Source organism: Ochotona princeps, chromosome 15 (assembly GCF_030435755.1).
Source record: "Ochotona princeps isolate mOchPri1 chromosome 15, mOchPri1.hap1, whole genome shotgun sequence".
Classification (NCBI taxonomy): Eukaryota; Metazoa; Chordata; class Mammalia; order Lagomorpha; family Ochotonidae; genus Ochotona; species Ochotona princeps.
Window position 1 is genome coordinate 10,453,536 of NC_080846.1, and position 17,463 is coordinate 10,470,998.

General features: G+C 50.4%; 1 protein-coding gene across 4 annotated transcripts in view; it reads right to left on the reverse strand.

The window, feature by feature from the left end:
- Positions 1-17,463, reverse strand: part of ABTB3 (ankyrin repeat and BTB domain containing 3) — a 364,832-nt gene that overhangs the window by 30,418 nt on the left and 316,951 nt on the right. For all 4 annotated transcript variants that reach the window (XM_058673531.1, XM_058673530.1, XM_058673529.1 and 1 more), the window contains one exon: positions 828-993. In XM_058673531.1, coding sequence (XP_058529514.1) covers positions 828-993 — 166 coding nt within the window. The remainder of the gene's footprint in view (positions 1-827; positions 994-17,463) is intronic.

Here is a 17,463-nt window from a genome sequence, read left to right on the forward strand (position 1 = left end):
TCAATGGCACGGTGGAGCATCTTTAATGTATTGAGAAAAGCAAGCCATAAACGAAGCCATAAAAAACTGGAAATGCTGGTGAGTGTGTGTGTGTGTGAGCTCTTTTGCGTTGCTGGAGGCAGCCTAGGAGCCAGGAGGCTGGTCACGCTCTCCCGAGCATGCTGCCTGCCCTGCCCACGGGAGGCCAGGAGTCCTTCCATACCCAGTGAGTTTCCATCAGGGAGAGCACTGGGAACTGTTTATTTTCTTTGCTGGGGGCGTCCCCACTCCCAGCCCAGGGTAACTACCTTCCCAGGCAGCGACTATCACCGCCTGGCCTCTGCACCTGTCTCAGGAGGCTTAGGAGGGGAGGGCTGCCTCTCTCCCAGATGCCTCCTAGGGTCCCCAGTTTAGCTTTCTGTGCATCTTCACCGCAGTCCAAGTTCAGTGAGAGGTGCCTGGCCTTGTCATGTGCAGACAGACAGGCAGGCAGGGGAACTAATTTTAACCAAACAGGGTGGGTGGGGGGGGGAAGACTTGAAGGACAATGCTAAATATAAATGATGGCCATCTGGGTGATGACACTATTTCCTGCGATAGGCACACTCTTGTTTCTTTTCCTTGTCAGCTGCAATGATCATGTGCTACTTCTATAAAGATGAACAAGTATATTTTTGTAAGATATCTTAAAAATGAAGAAAAAAAAAAAGCAAGCAAGCAACCAAAGTCACCAGCAGGGGGAGCCCCAGCCCAGGACTGAGGAAGTGGATTCACCAGCAGGGTCCACCTTGCCACTGGTGGTGTCCCTGGAAGAGATGGGTGCCTATCCAGGAGCTAGGTCCCCGTACCTGTTCGCTCATGGTGTTGATGCCGTCGGGTCCCAGCAGAGACACCGCCTGCTTCACTAGGTCCGTGCGCCCACAGTTCAGCATCCGGAAGCCCAGGTCCTGCTTAAACTTGGCTTCGATGGCCACTGCGTCCAGCTTCCGGGAGGCGCAAAAGCAGTCGTCAGCCCTGTGGAAGGGAGAGTGGTTGGGCAGGTACAGCGGTTTCCCCCGAGGGAACTGGTCCCGGAGGACCCCAAGTGCAATGAGTCAGCACAATGTAGTGTGCTCACGCTCAAGTGCCCAGCCGGTCCCTAGGAGCCAATTAGAACGGCTGCTTCCTGCTGCCCCTGGCTCCTCTGTCCTTTCCGCTGTGGGTTCGTCTTCTCTTTCCAGGTCACGTGGGCATCCTAACGGCTTGCATTTGTCAGATGTTAACTATATAGCAGGCACCTTGCTAAAGTCTTCACAGGAGTGAATTCATGCACTTCCCTGTATAACCCATGGGACAAGGGCAAGGATGGTCCTTCCTCCTTTAGTGACCCTGGGGGAAGAGACACAGAGACTGGACCCTCCCCAGGCCACACAGTCTTCAGGCAGTGCAGCTGGGCTTTGAACCCAGCTGGCTTGTGTGGGCAGCTGGGCCGTGTCTCCTGTGTCGCTCTGTCCCCTAATCCCAGTGCCTTCTTTTCGCCTGGTTCCTCATGTGCTGGCCCACGCCAGGCTGGGGAGTTTGAAAAGCAGAAAGCCCGTCCAGTGTCTTTCCATCCCAGTGCCAGACAGCTCACAGGACATGGGGGTGTTCGAAAGCACGAGTTGCATAAAGCCAGAATGGGCAGACTATCTCCCTTCAAAGTACGCAGGCCAGAGAACTGGCGGAGGAGAGGAGGGTGTGGTTGGCAAGGAGCGCGGGCAGAGAAAGCAGGTGCACATCAGGATGAAGAAGAAGCCACAGACTCCGCTTGGGGAGAATGCTACCTCCTTCTGCCAGTCAGCCAATCAATTGTTTAGTCAAATCACCAGGCATTTGCTGCATATCTGTCTGGACCAATCTCTGCTCTCTGTACCACAAACAGAAAAGTACCAAGGCTGGGAGTTAGCAGATAGGTAGCGCCATTGCAGAACAAATGCTCTACAGCTGTGGAGAGAAACTGCTTCCAACAGAGACCAAGGCATCCAGTAAGGCTTCCCGGGGGAGGTGACTGTGACCTGTGTCTTAAATAAGGAGCCAGGGAGGGGGAGAGAGAGAGAAGGAACTTTGGGGCAGGATCAGTCCGTCTCAGCCAAAGCCTGGAGAGGAGATAGGGTAGGCTATGGGGGTTTTAGAGTCTTCAGGGGTGCCAGACTTCCCTCCAGGGAGTCTCCAGAAGGTGCCAGAAGCTGAGGGTGGAAAGGCAGGCAAGGACTAGATTCCAGGGAGCCTGAAGACTTAATCCTTAACAAGACAGGGCAGGTTGTTAGGCAGGCAGGGCATGACATGGCTGGACGCAGATGTCAGGGAAGAGCCAGCCCCTCAGGCAGGAGGACCAGTTAGTGCTGATTGCAGAAGCGGCTGCCACAGCAAGGAGGGACCAGGTACTGTGTCTAGGCAGTGGCCGCTGGGGTGGGGCTGAAGATGTGGATCCTACAGGTGCCTGCTTCTCAGGTCACGCCCTGTGCCCAGTGCCTAGTGGTGGTTCCCTGTTGTCAGCCAGAGGCAGGGCTGTGCTAGGCTGCTCTGTATTCCTTGTGCTTGCTAGCTCAGAGGATTGCAGCCCTGGCCTCTGGCCCTGCCTCACTGGCCCATTTGGTGTCATACGAAGGGTGCAGCTGGTGAGGGAGGTGACTTCTTTTTCATTCTTTGGCGGAAATGAGAGGGGCTGCTGTAGCAGAATGTGTATGGCACCATCTGGAAGGCTAGGGTCTGGGGAGAGCCTCAGGAACTGGACGGTGTGAGCCTGCCATTGGGCTCCTAAGCCATCAATCATCCCTGCTTGACAGAGGAGCCTTGGGCTAGAACTAGCCTGGAATTGCAATCCGAGGCTGGGAGACGCTCCGGCTCTCCATGGGAAGTGCGAGGAGTTTGCTTTTGGCCACCAGGGGGAGTTAATGCGGTGCAGAAAGACTCCAGAGGAACCAAGGCCTACAGCTCGGGGTTGAGATAGGGTCTGACTCCCTCATAAAGAACTCAGGAACTGGGTGTCCAGCCAGACCTGCAGGGAACTATTCCCATGAAAACCCTGAGAGGAAGAATGCAAGGGATTTAGGGGTCCAGAGTTGACTGGGACCCAGATTTTATGCAGGTGTGGGAGCCACGCCTGGTTAACATCTAGGAAGAAGATTCCAGGGAAGATAGAGCGAGTCCGTGGAGGTAAGGATGGAAGATTCAGGCCGGACTCCAGACCATGGCAGCAGCAATGGAGACAGGCACGTCACTCCCAGAGAACTGAACAGGCAGGGCTGTGCCTTAAGGCTTCTTGGCTCAGCTCCTGGGGGCTTTGAACTCCCGCAGCTAGGGTTGCCAGATTTCTACAAACAGAAACACTTCAGGAATATTGCCTGGGACCCATTCCTACATAAACACAATATCCATTGTGTATTCAGCATGGTAACTGATTATTCTGAAGAAAGGGCAGAGTTCCCGACCGGGGGTGGAGGTGCAGAAGGCAGATGAGGTGAAGTCACCAATCCCTGCCTCCTACAGGCACAGAGCGCCTGTCTCCAGGTGGTGAGGGAGGGCCTTGGTGCATGGATGGGTGTCATCCAAGCCACTGCCAACCCTAAAGCATGGCTAAGAGAGAAGCTCCAGGCACCAGGAACAGCCCAGGGGGAAGAAGCGGGCTGGGATAATAGGACCACAGTGTACAAAGCCCATCACAGGGGCCTCCAGTGAGGTGAGGGTGTGGTCTGCAGGTGTTGTACTGAGTGTCGGGACTCCTGATGGACATATGTGTGTGTGTGTGTGTGTGTGCCTGGACCCCAAGGGGGCACCAGCGTTGACTCCTAGCAGAGGAATCCTTCCAGCAGATGCTCTGCAGCTCCTGTGAGGCCAGCTGGTAAGGCACAGAGCTGGTCAAGGGTGGAGCCAAGATTAGATCGCATGACCCAACACCCCACAGCCTGCTCCCTTAGTGGATCTGGCTGTCTTGTCCCCCAGTGTGTCCACAAGGACAACTTCCACTGGGACTTAATTCTACTTCCCATGCACCCGAACATGTCCCTTGGTCATCGCATCTCAGTAAATGGCACCACAGCCCCGCGTAATGTTCAGATCACAGTTTTGTCTCATACCTCAGCTCATTACATCACTACCTGGATCCCACATCCTCTCACCTCTCTCCTCCTCTGTTCCCTCCCTGGCCCCCAATACCAGCTTCCACCTCCACTGAGACCATTACCAGAGCCTTCTAAGGCTCTTTTTGCTTCCACTCTGCTCCTCATGCAAGCCTGTCTCTTATACAGTATCATGAGCCAGCTGGGAATATAAATAGGACCATGTGATGTTGAATGTACTGGGGCTAAAACCCAGTTCCCCAAGCATGGCCCATAGGGCTCTGCATGTGGCTGGACCCTGCCCTATTCCCCCCAGCCCCTTTCCTGGCTGCCTCTGCCAGCAACTCTACTCTGTCCCTTCCACAGGCCCAGAGGGTCTTTCCTGCCTGGCAGCCATTACTCCCGCCATTCCCTCTCCCTGGAATGCCCTGGCTTTGCAGGGATATCTCTCTCTCTCTCTCTCTCTCTCTCTAAGTGTAGACCCCAATGTCATGTCCAAGGGAAGTCTGCTCTGAGCAGTGTATTCTAATGAGGGCGTGCCCCCTCCTATCATTACATACCTCATTCCAAGTCAATGCCATCTGTCTTCTGGCTGGCAGCTTTCGCCGTCTGGGACTATTTTATTTTGTTTACTTCTTTTAAAAAGCTATTTTCCCCCTAACAGTTTGTTAGCTGCCTCAGCACAGTACCAACCACACTTGTCCCTTTCTCTCTGGCACCCATTGGGGTGCCTGATGCACACAGTGCTGGGTCAAGCACAAACCCTCACCATTCTTCTCTTTTTTAAAATAAAAGATATTTTTTATCAGTCATTAACAATTGCATGCATTTATGGCACGCAACCTGCTGTTTTAAATATGTATACATTGTGGAATGACTAAACAGAGCTAATGAACATATGCATCATGGCTTGTTTTTAATCTGTGCTAAAAACACTTGAGACCCATCCTGGCAATGTTCAAGCACATCATGCATTATCAACAGTGTGGACTGGGCCTCACATGAGTTTGGCTTTTGCAGATCCCACACATTACTGAGTTCACATGGTTTCTGTCTGACGGGGCTTGGTTAATTTCGCTTCATGTAGTGAACCACAAATGGGTGATCAGGCTGGCTCTCCACTGTGGATGATGCCGCAGGGGACATGGGAACAGCAGACAGCCTTCTGGCAGCTTCCTGTCATGTCCTTGGACAGACCTAGCTGCAGGACTGCTAGGTCACACAGTAGGTTGATTTCACCCCTTTGGAGGGCCCGCCACACTGTTTTTTCAGCATGGTTGTACTGACATTTCTGCCAACAGTACACTAAGCTTCTCTTCCCTTCAATCCTTATAACACTTACTTTTTGCAATAGTTATTCTACCAGTGGAGAGGTAGGAACCTATTTTACATTTCCCTGATAATTAGGGATGCTGGGCATTTTTCATATTTCTATTGGCCATTCACATGTCTTCTTTTAAAGAATATTTTTTCAAGACCTGTGCTTATGTTTTGATTGAGTTGTTTTCTTGCTATTCAGTTGTGTGAGTTTCCTCTATATTTTGGGTTTTAATCTGTTACCAGTGGCACAGTCTACATATATTTTCTCCCACTCACTCTGTTGTTTCCTTTGCCAGGCAGCTGGTTAATTTGATGCAGCCCCATTTGTCTGTTTTTGCTTGTGTTAGCTCTGTTTTTAGGGTCCTAGCAAAAATAAAATCACTGTCTAAAATAATGCCACAGAGTCTCCCCCCCCCTACTTTTTCCTGTTTTCTTCTAGCGGTTTTATAATTTCAGCTCTCCTTCACCCCCCTCCAATTTTATCTGAAAGACAGAGACAGCTGGAAGGAGACCGAGCTTCTGTCTGTTGGCTCATCCAGGGAGGGGCCAGACCAAAATCAGGAGCCTGGAACTCAGGCTGTGTCTTCCACACGGTGGCAGGGATCCAAGCACTGAAGCCATCACCTGCTACCTCCTGATACGTAAGTAGCAGGAGGCAAACTGGAAAGCAGAGGAGCTAGGATTTGAACCAGGTACACTGAAATGAGATCTGGGGCCCGGGGCAGGTGAGCCACATTCCTGCCCCACCATACCTGATCTCAAGTCTTAAGGAGAACTCTATGCTTGGCATATGCTTGCCAAGAGGGAATCTCAACTGAACTTGAACTATGGTTACGTAACAGGGTGGTGGAACCCACCATGAGGGGAGGGTGTGGGGAAGTGGGGGGGGGAGAATCCCAGTTCCTATGAAATTACAACACAATGTAATTAATGAATAAATTTAATTAAAAAAAAGGAGAACTCTAATTAGCCACTGGGAGCTGAGTTTTGTAGAGGCTGCGAGCTGTCACGCAGATGGCCATCAGCTCCCGCAATACCACATCCTGAGCAAACTGTCCCTTCTCCCCACGGTGGAGGCCTAGCACGAGCATTCCTGACAGCCTACCCGAGGAAGCACCTGTTTATCACACAGTCTTAGTTACACGAAGTAACAGTTGTCCTGGCTACTGAAGCTTACTAGCTGTCTGGTAAGCAAACCAAAGCAGGTAAGAAACATTTGCTAGAGAAGCTTGTGAAAATACGGTATTCAGTTCAACCCAGGTTTCTCAGAAAACGAAACTGCAAAAGCAAAGCAAAACGAAACAAAAAAATCTTCCTTGTGACTCAGAGCTGCAAGTGATTCTTTCTGGAAAGTACCCTGAAGACTCTGTCCTGCTATAGGCCAGCAGGTCCCTTCCCCTGGCTGGAACAAGAGAGTGGGTCTTCCAACTCCCTGACTTCTTTAGGCAGGACTCCATTAGGCCAGTCATCTGGGGTTTCACCTCAAGGTGCCCAATCTTAAGATCTTCCTTCTGAGTGGCTTTCAACAACGCAAAAATCAAACCAAAACCAAAACCAAAACCAAAACACTCACCCTGATCACTGTAAGAGGTGGTCAATTTCTCACAGGGTTCCAGCCCCCAAAAGTCTCGATCAAATAAATACCTTCCACCCCTCCAGGGACACAATTCCAGAAAAGCATTTTCTAGAAGGCCTGTAGGCCTGAGGACAGCAAGGGATCACTTTGCTTTTTCTCCTCCGTGAAGGGCATGGCACTGGGTTGGCCAGTCGGTCTCTTCTGCTGACCTCTTGGTGCTGTGTGCGTGAGCCATGCAAGCCGAGAGGCTCCAGGCACACCGCTGCCTCGCTTATCTTAGAAAGCTAGAGCACAAGTGAGGCACGTGAGTGTTGTTGTTTCACTTGTTGGCTTCAAATCCCAGCTCTGTCACTGAGTGGCTCTGTGACCGTGGGGACAGTCACTCGGCTGCTCTCTAGGTGTTCACATCTGGAAAGTGAGCGATCATACCTTCCTCGCCGGCTTTCAGGGGTGGGCGAGATGGGACAAATCCCGGCCCAGTGTCTACAAGGGTACGGGACTTCGCCTGTCACTCACGGGAAATGTGGAGTGATCTCCCATCAGAATCAATACGATGAGTGACAAAGGACAACGGTACGGACTATCTGGAAAGAATGGGAGAAGCCGATATGAGGGGTCTGCAGAAAGTTCACCGAAGTAGGCATGTGTTCCTTCCTTTTTTCCCCCGTATCAAAATAAACAGATCAACTTTGAAAAACTATTTATTTGAAAGGGAGAGAGGCAGACAGAGAATCTTGCCTCCACTGGGTCATCCCCGCCTGGGCCCGACCTACTCTGAGTTCTTATTGGCTGGGCCTGGGAGAGTCTGGCCGGGACTGCCAGGCTTCTTCCTTGCTATTGGCGAGCTTCTGCTGTCAGTCATCCACACTCCCCAGGAAGCTGGCAATCTGCGACCTGAGCAACTTCCGAGGTCCCTGGGTTGCAGGAAAGGAGACACCACTGCCCCTTGCTCACATGGAAGGTGCCAGAAGCTTGCTGCATCGAGAGGGCCTTGGCTGTGTAGAGGTGGTTTAGCTCCTCACATCTCATTTCAACCTGGGCCTGCCTCATTCCTTATGCAGCCCCACTCGGTCGCCTGGACTGCCACAGCCCAATATTTGGGTTCTAATGTGAGGCCCAGGGGTCACGGTCGGCTGCGCTGGGGGACAGTAAAGATGGTGACAACAAGCAAAGAAAGGGAAAGGGTTTGCACACAGCTTCCCCGGCACCTATGGCTAACACGCTCCTAACGACCGTCACTGATATGTAGCGGTTCACCACTGACCCTTCAAACTAACTCCCCAAAACAGGGCCTGTTCTACCCGCTTTACAGAGGGAAAGAGTGAAGCCCCAAGGTTATCTCTCACTTGTTCAAAGGCACACAGCTTGTAGTGAGGCGACGGCATCAGCTCAGGCAGCTTAGATCCTGAATGTGCACTAGAATGATGCTTGAGCCCTCACAGGAGTCCCCAAAGGCAGGGAATTACAAGCATCCTTACTTCACACATAAGGAAACACTCAGAGGAGAGAAGCATCTCACTCCAAAGTCCAGCCCCGTGTTTGTGCGTGAGTGCTTACACTAGGTCCTGGGTCAGTTCCAAAGAAGTCTCTATTACTGAGTGTCTACTGTGTGTCTCCCGTGGGAGAACGGGGCGGCACCAGCTGCGACTTCTACCTACAGAGGCTGGGCAAGCGCTATGACCCCTTCACTCTTACACTGAGGGAGTGCACAGGCAATACCTCCTATGATAAAAAACCATGCATGGAGTTTTAACTGCTTTTTTGCATCAGAAGAAACCCACCTTTGACTTGTCTTTTGCACACCTTTTTTGAAGGCCATGGGGGATGGGTGAGTCACAGCAGCTAGCCGCCAGATCCTGGTTGGGTGCTGTGCTACGGCGGTCAAGGGCTCAGACGTGGGCTCTGGCCACCCAGGGCTGCCATGGAGAACGATGTCAAGCAAGTTGTGTGATCATGTAGGTAACTGAGTGGTCACTAATGGACACCTGGGAGCGTACACCACCAGCTCGGAAGGTTGCTAACTTCATGACCAGGCCAGCAGCCTTTCCTGTTTCTCTGTGGGAATAAGAGGGTGTGATGGCGACAATGTGCATTCCATTTGTCTGAGGACACAGAAGGTCAGTGGAGGTCAGCGTGCCTGTGGTGAGGTGTGTGACGCCATTGGTGGCTGTGCCTCCATGACTGCATTATCCAAAGGGGAGAGCAGTCCTTGCATGTTATGGGAAACTAAGTGACCCCCACACAGGAATCTCTTCTTGTGAAACTGGGGCACCATTTGCATGTGGACACGACCTGAGAAAGTAGGGTGTGTGAGGCTGTGTGGTGTGTGGACTGTGGCCACCATCTGGGATGCAGGAGGAAGGTTCCAGGCAGTCCATACCACACTTTGTCTTCAGGAACTGTGGGGAACCTCAAGGTGGCTGTGAAGCCACATGGGAACTAAGGGTGCCAGAGATGGCTCATCCAGTGCACGGACTGACTTACTGGCATGGCTGACTGCACTACAGGGTTGAGGAGGATTCTGCGGTCTAGCCGGGAAAGAGAGACACTTGGGTCCTAGAACAGTTCTGAAAGCAACAGGGAAGCCAGCACAAGAGCTCTGAGGACCTCGGTTAAGTGGCTATCCTATCGCCCACTAGCAGTTCACCTTGGGTGAAGTACATTTCTTTTGAACTCCTTAGTCTCCCTATGTGCAAGATGGGGGTTGGGCTAGCCACACTCTGGGAGCTCCAAACTTGGGCATTCCTCCCTTGTCCGCCACCGCCACCACCGAGAGTTGATCATATGTTTTCTGCTGCACATGTATGTTTCTTCATTGAGCACTAACTTTTCTCCCTGGTTCTACTGCAATAATTTAGCTCTTCTGTTTTCACTCTCACTTCATGCAAACAGTTGTTACTATGGCTGGGATGATCGCTTAGGAAAGAAAGGTATGGCAAAGGGTGCCGATTGTCCATAGCATGCATTCTCTTACTTCTTCCCTGTGATCACACAGAATTGCCTACTCTCGCTGACTTTTGGCTGGCAGCATGGTCACCCAGCTAAGGGCTACACTGCCCAGACCCTGTGCGGTCAGTTCCAACCGTGGGATTAGGTTCTCAGTTATGAGGCAAGAGCAGAAGTGACGCAGGTCATTTGGAGTCCAGTGGTGTGCTGGACCAGGATCGCACTGACTGCTGAAAGCCAATGAAGTATTAGCCCCTCCCCCACCTAGGCTCAGAGACCCCTCACTGCGAACCTGAGCTTAACAATGGTGGGAATATTCACAATGGAAATTGGCAACACTATCACCCATGGGTCTCACTGCACCCCTGGCAGAGCTGCTCGTGACAGCACTACTGTCTAAGCCATTCTCTTTGAAGGAAACTTCTAGCTCTGGCTTTCTTTGCAGTGTTAGCTACAACCAGGTAGCTGAGCCCAAGGCCCAAGAGCAGAATTATCAAACTTTTCCACAGTCAATCTTAGGCTTGTGGCTCAGATGATCTCAGATGTGATTACTCCATCCTCCTGCTGATCCTTGCAAGTAGTCCCAGACAACATGCAAGCATTTATGGCTAGGTACCAAGAAAACTATGTTTTAAAATGGAGGCTGACGTCAGGACCAGAGTTTGCCATCTCCTGTTGTAAAGGAACTGCAGAGCAAGAGGGTGGGGAGAAGCAGCGTCTACAGAGGACCTGTGGAGAAGTGCAGCTCCCCAGGGCTGCCCTGGCTAACCTGTGGCATGTGAGAGAAGTTACACATGTCCTAGTTAAACCCCGATATTCTGCAGCAACCCCAATACAGGAACTTGCTGCCTATTACAGACATTCTGTTAATAAGCCAGTATGGAGTCATGCATTTGCTGGCTTTTAAAAAAAAGTTTTATTTTATTATTATTGGAAAGGCAGCTGATCTTCTGTCCGCTGATACACTCCCCAAGAGACTGCAACAGCCAGAGCTGAGCCAATCCAAAGCCAGAGGCCAGGAGCCTCTTCCAGATCTCCCACACGGGTACAGGGTCCCAAAACGTTGGGCCATCCTCGACTGCTTTCCCAGGCCACAAGCAGGAAGCTGGATAGGAAGTGGAGCTGCTGGAATTGGAACCGGTGCCCACATGGGATCCCAGCATGTGCAAAGCGAGGACTTTACCTGCATTTGCTGGCTTTTAAAGGGTCCTCCCTGGCTGCTTTGTCTCTTACCAGTATGTCAGTTAGTGTTCTGACTACTCCACTTCCAATCCAGCTTCCTGCTAAAGCACTGGGGAAGTACCAGATGACGGGTCCAAACATCTGGGCCCCTCCTGCCACTCACAAAATAAACCCAGATGGAATTTCTGGCTCCTGGCTTCAGCCAGGCCTAGTTGTCTGTTCTGGCTGGGTAGGCATTTGTCAAATGAACTAGTGAGTGGAAAATTCATATTCTATTTTTGCTTTAAAGAAAGTTTCTGGTTCTCTGGGCTCCAGATACAAGTTTTCGAGGCTGCAGTTAGACTATCTAGGAGGGTGGTGTTTCACTTTCCAGAGCAGGGACAAAAGCACGAAAGTGTGCTCTGGGTGTGTCACCTGTGCTACTTCTGTGCTCAAGATACTCCACTGGTTCTCAAATAACAACACTGGCCAACAAGTACGGCATTTACTAAGTGTCAGGAGCTATTCAGATGATCCACACAACACACACACACACAACGATCTAGACATGCATGCGAATGACTATGTGCGTTTAATACATTTATGCTCATTCACAGTCTAACCCTACAGCACTGATCTTCATTTTCCAGAAGGAGAAACAGCCTCACAAAGAGGCCAGGGAACTAGCTCGAGCTCTCAGTCAACCAGTAGCAAAATGGAGATTGGGAAACAGGAAACCAGTGGCTGGAGCCTTGCTCTTCCCAGCCCCTCCTCTGCCTGTCTGTGCTGTCACAGACCTGCCATGTTCACCTGGTCCAGTCACACGCTGTCGGGGTAACCACTTACCAGACATCACACTCTGGCATGGGTATCAAAGCTAGAAGTTCCCAGGCACAGTCTTTCAAGTTCAAGGTTTTCCTGCAATTGCTCCTCCAGAGATTGCGTGCTTCCTTGCCCTCATCCAGCCAGTGAGACCTGCTGCCTGCTACATACATACCCCTCCCCACAGCTTTCTCGCTCACATGCGTAGTGTGTGCTGTACTTCTGAACCTCAGTTTCTCATCTTGCCTCCCTTGAAGTCATGTTCTAGAAACAAGTCCTGCACGATAGCTCCTGCCCTGCAGAATCCAGAAAGGCAGTCCAGAGGTCATACATCTCAACTCCCAACTTCCCTGAGATACAGAAACTGGAAGCATGTGAAGGGCTAACTCAAGCTCAGGAAGGGAACTCAGGGTTTCCTTCTAGAGTCCCAGGGACTCTCTCCACAGTCACCCTTAAGTCTATTTGTGTGATTTTCAATGGGCGGTGCTTCCATCACTTACAAGTCTCTTGGTAATTTGTGGGGAAGTACCTGGCTGACGCAGTGCAGAGGTGCTGCTGGCTTATGTAGGCCGCTGCACAGGTGCCGCACAGTCTTAGCCTCCCTGACATTCACAGTACAAACAATGATCCAGTCCTCAAATGTCTGGAACACTGAGGTCAAGAAACCCTGGGGTGGGGTAATAACATTTCCTGGCATCATCTCTTCTATAGCAAGCTGTGCCCATTAGAGGAGTGTGGAAGTGTGACAGCAAAATGGTGCCTTCAGGAGTGGATTGTGAAAAGGCAAACCAGATGACTGGAGCCTGACTTATACCACGGCCACCCACGCTCGGTGCCCTCCTCAACACCGTGTTCCAAGAGACCTTCACCAAATGGCCTTCCCCAGGCTTCCTGTCCCCCAGCCAGTGGCTTTTTATCCCTGCCTTTTCTTTGAGCATCAAAAAAAAAAAAAAAAAAGAGAGAGAAAGAAAGACAGAAAAAAGAGGCACGTATTAAGAGTATTTCCTGTAGAGGTAAGTTACCCTAAGATCTCTGTGTGCCTTTGAAGGAAGAAGAACAAATTACATGGCTTCAGTCCATGGAACGCACAAGAGTCACAAAGTTCTAGGAGAAAGCGTTCCCCAATGTTGTGCTCACTTGCTGTTTAATGTGGATGCTGGAGCACAGAGAAGAACCAGCTCCTTAAACAAACCTTGGACAAAGCAGAGCAAGTCTGAGTTCGCAACTTCCCTTGCTGTCAGCTCTCTCTGCTGTAAGAGGGATTGAGAGGAGGGGAACTTTCTACTTAGAAGTGGACACCCAGGGCTTGGCAGCGTGGCCTAGTGGCTAAGGTCCTCGCCTTGATCCCATATGGTCGCTGGTTCTAATCCCGGCAGCTCCACTTCCTCTCTATCTCTCCTCCTGTCAGTATATCTGACTTTGTAATAAAAATAAAATAAATCTTAAAAAAAAAAAAGAAGCGGACACCCAGTCAGGAACAAAATCCACTGTCTTTGCTTCTCCCAGAAAACAGAAATTCTGGATCTGTTCCAATACCTTGTGTCAAAATCAGAGGCTGCCAACATCCCAGAGAATGAAGTGTGTGTGCTCGTATCTGAATGGGTTGTTCTGTTACTTGGAACAGGAAATGATGACAAGGCATGAAGGATGTCTGGCTTTGGCACTGCGGCACATTTATTTAAAAGAGTCAAAAACAAGGTCTACCTACAGAGAAATGAGTCACTGACTGGTTGTTCTCCAGAGTTCTTTATCTTCATGGATTCTTTAGGACTTGAATTTTGAGCTGGGACACATGGTTGCCCAGAAAAAGACTACATTTCCCAGATCCCCTTGACCACAATGTGGTCATGTGACAAAGCAATGACTAATAGGGACTAAGAAATCACACGGGGTATCTCTGGAGCACTTTCTTATACTCTCTGCCCTTCCCCTTTCCTCTTGTAGATAATAGTTCTGCTGGGTAGTGCATGTACTGGAAGGCAGCCCTCAAGGGAAGACAGAGCAACAACAGGGAAGGTGCCTGGGTGCCTGACATCATCTACATCAACACTGTTGTGTGAAGGAGAGTTATGAACTCTGACGTTATCCAGGCGCAGGGTGCTGGCATGCCTATTGCAGCTGATACATCTATTTCTTAATTAAACCATCCCACAATTGATTTCCAAATTTACACCAACTCAGAGACACAGACAAAATGTGCTTGTGTTATGTGACCATGACTGCACTCTGTGCAGGATATTCATGATGAAGGCATACCCACTGTCCTCTGGGTACTTCCTGAAACATGTCATTAATAAACAAGTCAACTCCAGAGGTGTGAGGACAAAACGTTAATGTTACAATCCCCAAATCCTCTGTCGGCAACACCAGGCTCATTGAGCACTCTCTGATGGGCCAGCCCACTTCTTTTTTTTGTTTTGTTTTGTTTTGTTTTGTTTTTCTATAGAGAGCCTCATGTTAAAACATGTTAAGCTTTGGGGACCACTTGGTATCTGGGGACCACGTGGTTGTCCATCTTAACTCCTCAAGCCTGCTCCTGTGGTGAGAGAGTAACAGCAGGGTGTGCCTGTGTTCCCTAAGACTTCTTAAAGAGCAAAACCTCCTTTTAGAGATTTACAAGAAACCAAGGATGTGAAAAGCAGAGAACTTCAAAAGGGAACCTGTTTAGTTGTTAAGTTTTACATGCACTTAAAGTTCTTAAGTGCAGCTAATTCCCCCAGCCAAGTCCTCTTTTCACGATTAGTTTACTGTAAGCCAAAATCCCAGATGCATTGAGATGCTTAGGAGATCCTTCTGTTCCACTGGGGTAGGAACAGGGTGGGGAGGGGGTTAAAAGGGACACATCTCCTGCGAGGTGCCAGGGCAGGGGAAGGGACAAGGGGAATTGGTTGGGAGGTGGGACTGTGGTTGGGGCCCCAGGGACTCAGATTAGCTGAGTCACAGATAGGTGGGTGGGGATTAGGGAGAGAGGCTGCAAGAGATTTGGGGGGTGGGGTTCTCAGGTAAGCCATGAGGTTACATCTCATTGATAGATAACTGGAAGCTCACAGATTTCGCTAGCTGTGGGAAAGGGGAAGCAGGAAGCTGCGCCTGGTCCAAGATGGGGTATTCGAATCACTCCTCACATTAGTTTTACTGATATGAATGTTCACCAACTTGATGGAGCCACTCAACATTTTCACAGAATACATCTTAATATCCCAGAGCCAGCCTTTTGAACGTGCTGTGGCCAACACTGGCCACGAAGATAACTTCTATTGTGAAGGAACTGTTGCACGGATGCATGGAATCCAGAGTCACATAGTGGCCACCCACATGCTCAGCCCACAGCCCAGATGAAGTTGCAAAGCACTGCAGAGACAGAGAAGGCCCTGGCGTCTCCTGATGACAAATCTTTTCCACCCTGGCGGGAATACCCTCTGCTGAACTTGACGTTCATCATCCTGAGCCTGCTTTATACTCTGTACTCTATAGATGAGCTTCTAACAATATCTAGGCTGTTTCCCACGTTGGGAAACTGTATATACATGTTACCAACTTGTTTTCCTTTTCACAATAGTTGGCAGTTAGCCATGGAATGTAGTTCATTGATTTTTTTCCCCCACCACTCCTGGGCTTTCTGTGGCATGAACAGACCGTAATTTATTCATCCTTCTCTGCCACACAGACGGCTTGGTTTATTCTACCTGTCACTATTATAAACACTGTGCCTGGGAACATTCTTGCAGGTGTTGCCTGTTCCCACATGGGAGCATCCGTCTGTGGTACAGACTTAAAGGGTAGACTTGTGTGTGTTCAAATAATGAGAGTGGACGCAATCCCCCCAGTGCCATTTAATAAGGATGCTCACTTATTCTATATCTCTGGTCACCTTTAATCTTACTGGATGTTTTGTGTTGGTGCCAATCTCATCACTAAGCTATGCTCTCGAACTGTGCTTCCAGATTAACCTTTGCGCATGATTTCTGGCCATTTGGCAGAGTCTTTCTCTACTGTGCCTTTAGAGCAAGTTCTGCCATGGGACCATGCTGCTGGTGCTGCTGGGTGCACAGGTGGGCAGCCTTTGTGTGAATTCCTAAGAGGAACTGAGGCCAGAGTCTGAGACTTTGCACACGTATCTGTGTGCTTGTAGCAAAGGTGACTGCCACAGTCCCTGCCGGGTCGCTGATTGGTGCTGCCTTTCTAATGTGGAGGACACAGGCAGAGCCAGATCAGGTTCCAAAAGAATCAACTGGTCTATGTCACTGCAGGCATCTTTCCCAGCCTCCCAGAGTGCCCGTGTCTTCAGGTGTGCAGAGGCAGGCTCCTGCTCCAGTCAGGGAAAGAGCTGCATGGAGTGGTGTGTGGGGGACATCAGGACCCCCACCTGGGCCTCCTACGTCCCTGGTCCTTCCCATGGAGACGTGAGAAAGGACCCACAGGTCATTGCCAGGATGTACATGGGATGTCTCACCATAACACTGAATCCTTTGAACAGCTCGAGGGGACTTCTGAGCCCACTGCTATGGTGCTTCTCCACCAGTCATAGGATGATTTAAGGAACTGATGCAAAGAGGTGACTGGGATGGCAACCACTTCTTCATTGCCACCAGTAGCACTGGTGTCCTGGCTTTGTCCTAAGCCCATAAGCCTGCAGTGGGTCATTGCTAATGGAAGACAATGTGCCCACGTAACAAATGTTTTCAAACTTGAGCTAGAGACACTTGCTGGCACTGGAGTCCACAAGCACCTCGGGTAGAAATGCAACAGACTCAAAAGTGGGCCACAAAAATCATAAAAAGAAAAAAATAAATAAATCCCTGTGTCCCAGGCAGCCATAGCCCATATGGCAAACTGGAGCTGAAGCCCTAATTTGGAACGGAGCCCCGATACCATTTCGATTTTCTGTGTAACTGTCAGCACACAACCAATGCACTTCTCTTTTGCTTCGAACATTTGGGGAGCAAATTCCAAGTGTTGGCAAACTGTCTGTCACCTGCAATCTGCTTTCTGCCCACCCCAGGCTGCAGAAGCTGCTGCTGGAAGACGTGCTGACGGCACCCTCTCTGCCAGGCTCAGTGGCCTCCTTGCCCTGTCTGTGTCTTCTCTGTTTATGATGCAGCCTTGGCTGCTGGTGGCCTGTCTCCAGGGTCTCCTTGGGCACTGGCTGTCTCACTTCTTGACCTCTCCACCTGGCCTCTCATGGCCTCCTTTCCCACAGCGCCTCCCCTGGGTCATCCCACTCACACCCACACCTTCCATCCATCAAAGCCTTCCTTAGCTGAGCCCTCTCTCCTGAGTCCCGCAGGCTCTGCTGCCTGCGGCATGTTTAGGCGCAAACCTTTGTGTGTCGGAGTCAGTTCACTCGCAGCACCATGCAGTCCTTGTGACAACTATTTGCATCATTCATTCACTCATTCTTTATTCATTATTATACCAGGCAGCTGGTTTCTGCCCAGCCTTCCGTTCTGAGATAAATCTATGCTGTGACTCTTCTGGAAATATTCCGTGCCCCTAGCATCCCCCTTAGCCTCTGTTCAGTTGGGACACAGCTCAGCCAATCAGGGGATCCATTTGCTATCTATACCTGTCTTCTTCTCCTCC